General features: G+C 46.2%; 1 protein-coding gene across 5 annotated transcripts in view; it reads right to left on the bottom strand.

The window, feature by feature from the left end:
- LOC124046650 (F-box only protein 34-like) overlaps positions 1–7,606 on the bottom strand; it is a 29,200-nt gene continuing 21,594 nt past the window's right edge. For 4 of the 5 annotated variants that reach the window (XM_046367263.1, XM_046367265.1, XM_046367266.1 and 1 more), the window contains exon 3: positions 1–3,989. In XM_046367263.1, the coding sequence (XP_046223219.1) occupies positions 1,427–3,989 (2,563 nt within the window). In that variant the 3' untranslated portion in view covers positions 1–1,426. The remainder of the gene's footprint in view (positions 3,990–7,606) is intronic. The other variant, XM_046367267.1, reaches the window with a different exon arrangement.

Raw genomic sequence — 7,606 nt, 5'->3', positions numbered from 1 at the left:
TGACAGTTAAAACCTCCGAATTAATGCGCTTTATTGGAAGTAAAATGCATTTACAGAGAATACAGCAGGAATATACAACAACGTAAAAAAAATATATATATCTGGGAGCAAACTACTTTTAGAGACCATTATTTTTCCCATTTGTCATCAAGCCTGATTCTTTTTCTTTTAGATCATGTCCAGTTAGTCATTGTAAAGAACAGAAACACTGAGGTGACATTTCCCATGTTTCCCTTCAAGAAGTTATAGCATTATAAAAAGAGGGATATTAATAACAAACTTGTCCCAAATAGCACTTTTTCCCTATATAATAACACACTACTTTTGACCAGAGCCTTATGGGCCCTAGTCAAAAGTAGTGCATTATATAGGGAAGTGTGTGCCATTTCCAACACACATAAAAAAAATGTTAGAGAAAAAAAACTGCGAGCTGTAATAAGCATATGGGTTACAGACTGGGTTATACATCTGGGACCCACTGCAAAAAAACCCACCCAATAATAATAATTCAGCAATATACACATGACAGGGTAAATACCTTTTTTACCAAACTGAAGCTAATAAATGCATTCAAGTCAAGTCATAGATACTCGTGCTGCTCGTCACGCTTATTCTCCCTGTTTCTGATATAAGACTCTGTAGCACTATGTACAATGTAAACACAACCGGACACAGAGCAAACTAGTTTCAATCAGATCCAAAAGCAACAAAGCCTCTGACCCGGAGCCTGATATAGTGGGGATATAGATTCCGTTACCCAAATGGCGTCCTATTCCCTATATAGTGCACTACCTTTGACCAGAGCCCTGTGGGTGCCTTATAGGGAATTAAGTGCCATTTGGGAAGCAACCGGGATATGGAATAGGGTTGATTCACATTTTGCATAAACCAAGGACCTGCAGCCATGTATGTATTCACTTAGACAACATAACACACACTGAGTAAATCACTTGTGGGTGGGATACACTGCATAACATAGATAGGCTTTACCTTGACTAAAGTATCCATTCCAATGTAACGGTCAGTTGATGCATAAGGAAAGAGCTATGGTAAGGAGGGACACATTAACCATCAACACTGAAGACAAAGACTCATTAAAGCTCTTCTCTTCAACACACACTTATCAGAACCAGAGTTTATGCTTCAACCCAAAACATTGAAGCAAGTAAATAGAATACCCTGACAGAATCCACTGAGGATTGAGAATTCTGACCACGGTTAAAGTGCTCACAATCTCAGAGGACCTGAGGGGTCAGAGGTTAGGGGTCAGGAGGGGGAAGTGGTAAAGGAAGAGATCCAGCAACTTGATTTCCCTCAAACTCCCCACAAATAAATGCACATGCACATATGGCAAGAGACAGACATCAGCCCTCAGACAAAATAAAGCACAGAAGTCAAGTCAGTTCTCCTCCCATTGTCTGTACCACTACTCCTCAGAGACGTCCCTGGGTTTCTTATAGATTGGCATGTTGATACTATGGAAGGCGGGCACCCAGCGGTTGTCATGGAGACCGACGTTGCAGCCGGGCGTGTCTTTGTGGGAGCCATGGCAACACATCCAGTACCCGGGGCCGTAGGGCAGCGCCTGGCAGTAGGGCTTGTGGTGCCAGCGGCAGAGGGACACGTCGCCGCGCCCGTACCGCTTTTTACACTGCTTGCAGGGATCGTCTTTGTAGCGGGGGTCGCACACCCAGCGGGAGTCCGCGGGGCGCACGCCGTAGCTCTCGATGATGAACTTGAAATAGTGGCAGGTGCACTTGAGCGCGGCCAGGCTCTCTGTGGGCAGCAGGCAGAAGATCTTGATGATGATGTGATGAGGCAGGAAGGACATGTACTGCTGGGGTTCCAGAAGTAGTTGGATTTTAAAGCGCATCTCCAGGAACTCGTGACACACCATGCGGCGCAGGGGGAAAGGCACTGTCTCACACCGGCTAACATCACTCCCCTCTCCCTCACTCACCGCCTCGTCCTCCTCTTTGAACAAGTTCTCACTGTGTGATATGAGTTCAGGGAGTAGAGAAGTGATAGAAGGGTCACAGGGCTGAATCTTGGAGGGTTCTGCTGAGTCTCTGGTGGGTTTAGGGCTGGATTCCATTTCCTGGGGGGTGTGTGTGTGGGTGGGAGTATTGACTGTGTGTGGGAGTGTGTGTTCAAGTACCACCTGTGAGGGCAGAGTGTGTGAGAAGAACAGCATGCCTGGGAGGGGCTCCTCACACTGTAGTTTACTTCTGCTCTCTGTACTGCTGGACCTGGCCTGCTCTGACAGGAGCTGGAAGTGCAGGTTCTGCCCAGACTCTACAGCCCTGTTCTTCTTCTGCTGCCCCAGGCCCTGGGCCTCACAGCTCTCCTCTGGCTCTCTGACGACAGAGGCGCCACACCCAGAGTCTATGCTGCGAGACGGAGAGGCTGAGTCAGAGGTGCTAGAAGCCAACTGGGCAGCTTCACGGCAGCTGCTGGGAGCTAGTGTGTCCGTGTGGCTGGTGTTTGCAGAGGGATAGCCAGCAGAGTGATAGCCAGCAGAGTGATAGCCAGCAGAGTGATAGCCAGCAGAGGGATAGCCAGCAGAGGGATAGCCAGCAGAGGGATAGCCAGCAGATGGACTAATGTGGCGGTGCGGAACCCTGGTCGTCTCCTCTAGTGCATGGGGCCCAGTGGGAGACTGAGGTGGTGGTGGCTGGGCTGAGATGGAGAAGGCATCTGCTCCTGCCAGCAGCACCCGGCCCACCCTCCTCCGCAGGCTGTTGTTGCGTGAGAGGTTGTTACGAGTGAGACTGTTGCGTGAGAGCTCTCCCCCAGATCCGGACCCTTCCCTTCTAACACTCTGGTGCTTCAGGCACTCTGACTCCAGCTTGGCCACCATGTCTGACACCTTTACACATTCTGCCTCATCGGTCCCCTGGGGGTTCTGGTCTGGGTGTCTGGGCTGCTTAGACTCCAGGGTCAGTGACAGCCCCCTGGTTAAGGTAATGCTTGTGGAGCTCCGCAGAGACACAGGCTTAGAGTCCACCTGCTTGTCGCTGGCTCTTTGCTCCAAGAAGGCCACCAACTCCACCACAGAGAGAGCCTTGTCAGTCCCAGTCTCACTCACCTCCTCACCCTCTACCCTACACACCTGCTCCCCATCCACCCGTACAACCACCTCCCCACACTCAGGCACTCTGGGGCTCTCTCTGAGGCAGAGGGTCACCTCTACAGGGCTGTTCTCAGTGGGGCTCAGTGTCTCCAGGGCTCCGGATGACTGTCCATCTCGCTCCTGGTGGTGCCCCTGAGACCCTGACCTCCTCCTGCGCTTGGCCACAGAGCCACCCTCGTCCTCCCAGCAGCTCTTCATCTTCACAGACACGGTTCTCACCTGGCTGCTGCTCACCAAGTCCTCAACGGCCTCTCCATCACCACAGTTCACCAGGCTTCCACGGCACTGGGGCGAGGCGAAGATGGCGATCTTCTCCTTGGTGTTGCCAGGCTTGATGACAGCCCAGATTTCCAGCGGTCCCTCTCTGTCCTCCCCTTCATAAGAGACTAAGGAGGCCTCCTGGTTCTCAGAGCCTGTAGAAGAGGTGGTGCAGGTGGAGAGTAGCAGGGAGGGGGGGGTTTTGCAGGAGGTGGTCTTGGAGGCTTTAGTCTGGGCCCAGGTGGCACTACTGCAGAATAAATCCCCCTCTGACTCACTCAGCCTCGAGGTCTGCAGTCCACTGTCAACGTGGTTATTATTACTGTTGTTGAGGTGGTTGGAGCCACTGTTGTCATTATTGCAGCACTGCAGGGTGTTGGTGGATATGACACTGAGGGGGTAGCAGGCCGTACCCTGGCCTAGCCCGTTGCTTATCGGACCAATCAGGGCCACTGCTGGGCGGACCCCCCACACTGTCCTCTGTGACAGGACCCCGTGCTGGCTCACATGAAGGCCTCTCTGGCTGTCTTGATTGGACTCCAGGTAGATCTCTTTCTTCTGCAGTTTGGGGTGTTGCTTGAGATGCATGGCTGCAACCCTGGAACAGAAGGAAATGAATGAGTTACTGTGTTGCATGTGATGTGACCGTCTGACCAGGGGCCTGGTCAGGAAGATGCAATGTCAGAGAATATTCATAGAAGGCAGAATAGCTATTTAAGTCAGCTATAGTGATTATATTTGTATCTGACACATTCTGAACATTTTACTCTTGTCACGGAGATGCAGAAGGAGAGGAGACAAGGCCAGGAGGAGAACGTTTGCCGTGCCTGTGCCTAACAACCCCCCAGGCAAAACCTCCCTCATGAAAACACTAACAGTGGAAAAGTGTTGGGCTCGCCTTAAAACTACTGTAGCTAGCCAGCCTACTTTAGATTGGCGTAAGATGCTCTCACTGCAATGGAAGTTAATAGGAATACAACTCTAAGATGGTGAAAACGTCTATCATACATGTCAGATTTCTATACTGGCCAATTTTATTACATGGGAAATGTTCTCTAGAATGAGCCATTGATATTGTTGCAAAATTCATAAAGAGAAGTTTGTAATTTAACAGAGGGTCTAACACATTTCTCCTATTCGTCTGCCTCTTCAGTCCAGGGTGCATTGCATGGTGCAATTACAAATGTCAGACTCCACTGTGTGGTAACTCGATCTGCAGGTTGAACATGGTGAGATTGTAGAATCCTAAATTGATAGTGCAGTTAGTTAAGGCAATTTTACAGCTAACTAGCTACATACAGTTGAAGTCAGAAGTTTACATACACTTACGTTGGAGACAAAAACTTGTTTTTCAACCACTCCACACATTTCTTGTTAACAAACTAGTTTTGGCAAGTCGGTTAGGACACCTACTTTGTGAATGACAAGTAATTTTTCCAACAATTGTTTACAGATTATTTCACTGTATCACAATTCCAGTGGGTCAGAAGTTTACATACACTAAGTTGACTGACTTTAAACAGTTTGGAGAATTCCAGAAAATGATGTAATGGCTTTAGAAGCTTCTGACATCATTTGAGTCAATTGGAGGTGTACCTGTGGATGTATTTCAAGGCCTACCTTCAAACACAGTGCCTCTTTGCTTGACATCATGGGAAAAATCTAAAGACATCAGCCAAGACCTCAAAAGAAAAATGGTAGACCTCCACAAGTCTGGTTCATCCTTGTTAGCAATTTGCAAATGCCTGAACGTACCACGTTCATCTGTACAAACAATAGTACAGAAGTATAAACACCATGGGACCACGCAGCCGTCATACCGCTCAGAAAGGAGAAGCGTTCTGTCTCCTAGAGATGAACGTACTTCGGTGCGAAAAGTGCAAATCAATCCCAGAACAGCAAAGGACCTTGTGAAGATGCTGTAGGAAACGGGTACAAAAGTATCTATATCCACAGTAAAACAAGTCCTATATCAACATAACCTGAAAGGCCGCTCAGCAAGGAAGCCACTGCTCCAAAACCGCTATAAAAAAGACAAGACTATGCTTTGCAACTGCACATGGGGACAAAGATCGTACTTTTTGGAGAAATGTCCTCTCGTCTGATGGAGAAAAAAAAAATAGAACTGTTTGGCCTTAACGACCACTTATGTATGGAGGAAAAAGGGGTAGGATTGCAAGCAAGAGAACACCATCCCAACTGTGAAGTACAGGGGTGGCAGCATCATGTTGTGGGGGTACATTGCTGCAGGAGAGACTGGTGCACTTCACAAAATAGACAGCATCTAGAAGGATGGAAAATTGTGGAAATACTGAAGCAACATCTCAAGATATCAGTCAGGAAGTTAAAGCTTGGTAGCAAATGGGTCTTCCAAATGGACAATGACCCCAAGCATACTTTCAAAGTTGTGGCAAAATGGCTTCAGGACAACAAAGTCAAAGTATTGGAGTGGCCATCACAAAGCCCTGACCATAGAAAATTTGTGGGCAGAACTGAAAAAGCGTGTGTGAGCAAGGAGGCCTACAAACCTGACTCAGTTACACCAGGTCTGTCAGGAGGAATGGGCCAAAATTCACCCGACTTATTTTGGGAAGCTTGTGGAAGGCTATTTTGGGAAGCTTGTGGAAGGCTACCCGACATGTTTGACCCAAGTGAACCTTTTTGGGCTAGGGGGCAGTATTTTGACGTCTGAATGACAAGCATGCTCAAAGTAAACTGCCTGTTACTCAGACCCAGAAGCTATGCATATGAATTGGTAGACTTGGATAGAAAACACTAAAGTTTCTAAACTGTTAAAATAATGTCTGAGTATAACATATCTGATATGAAAGGCAAAAACCCAAGGACAAACCATCCAGAAAAATAATAATAATTCCACCAACCATAGATTCCTATGGCTGTCATTTTTAATATGAAGGGAAAACCTCCCAGATTTCAGTTCCTATGGGATTCCACCAGGTGTCCATCTTCAGAAAGAGTTTCAGGCTTGTTTTCAGGCTTGTTTTTCAGGCTTGTTTTTTGGCTGTAGTGTTTATTACGAGTCCTGGTGAATGCGCGCACTTTTCGGTTTATCTCCGGTAATGACAATAACGATTCTCAGTCTTACATTTTTTCATTTATTTATGTATTAGGGTACCTGAGGTTTGATTGTAAACGTTGTTGGACTTTAGTTTATTGGCAACGTTTGGGATTCATTTTGTATGCATTTTGAAGGAGGGAAACCGGTGGATTATTGAATGAAGTGCACCAGCTAAACTGAGTTTTTGGGGATATAAAGGACAGTACCGAACAAAACGACAATTTGATATAGCTGGGGCCTTTTAGAATGCCAACAGAATCTTAAAAAAAGGTAAGCGATTTATTTTATCGCCATTTCTGACTTTCGTGGCGCATCTGCCTGGTTGGAAAATGTTTTTAATGCTTGTGTGTGCTGGGCACTGTCCTCACATAATCGCATGGTGTGCTTTCGGCGTAAAGCCTTTTTGAAATCTGACACAGCGGCTGGATTAACAATAAGTTAAGCTTTTAACTGATGTATGACACTTGTATTTTCATGAATGTTAAATATGACTTTCTGTGATTGCAATTTTATCAGAAGTTGTCGATGGGACGCTGGCGTCCCACTGATCCGCAAGAAGTTAAACAATTGAAAGGCAATGCTACCAAATACTTCTGAAATAAATAATTCTCTACTATTATTCTGACATTTCACCTTCTCAAAATAAAGTGGTGATCCTAACTGAGCTAAAACAGGGAATTTTTACTAGGATTAAAATGTCAGGAATTGTGAAAAACTGAGTTTAAATGCATTTGGCTAAGGTGTATGTAAACTTCTGACTTCAACTGTACTTCACATGCTTATATTAAAGTGGGTAAAGAGCATTGTGGGTGTTGCTTTTCATGTTGCTATCAACATTATGACATAATGAAAATGTTAAGAAAAAAATGTTCTCACATAGTGTTATGTAACACGAAATTATAGTAATGGGTGGTTGTGTGGATTCTTCCTTCCTTTAATGCAGCCTGTTTCCTAAGCTTATCTATGAGAGATCTTTCATCCTAATGATAAGACGGGAAGAAGGAGCAGAGCTCCATGCCTTGGAATGGATAGCTCAGAACTAGATGACCCTCTTGTTCACACTGCAGACAGTTTTAGTCCCAAATGGAACCATATTCCCAAATGGAACCATAGTCCCAAATGGAACCTATTTGGGG

Source organism: Oncorhynchus gorbuscha, linkage group LG10, assembly GCF_021184085.1.
Source record: "Oncorhynchus gorbuscha isolate QuinsamMale2020 ecotype Even-year linkage group LG10, OgorEven_v1.0, whole genome shotgun sequence".
Classification (NCBI taxonomy): Eukaryota; Metazoa; Chordata; class Actinopteri; order Salmoniformes; family Salmonidae; genus Oncorhynchus; species Oncorhynchus gorbuscha.
The sequence above is the reverse complement of the archived record's forward strand: the minus strand, read 5'-3'. Positions and strand labels throughout refer to the sequence as shown.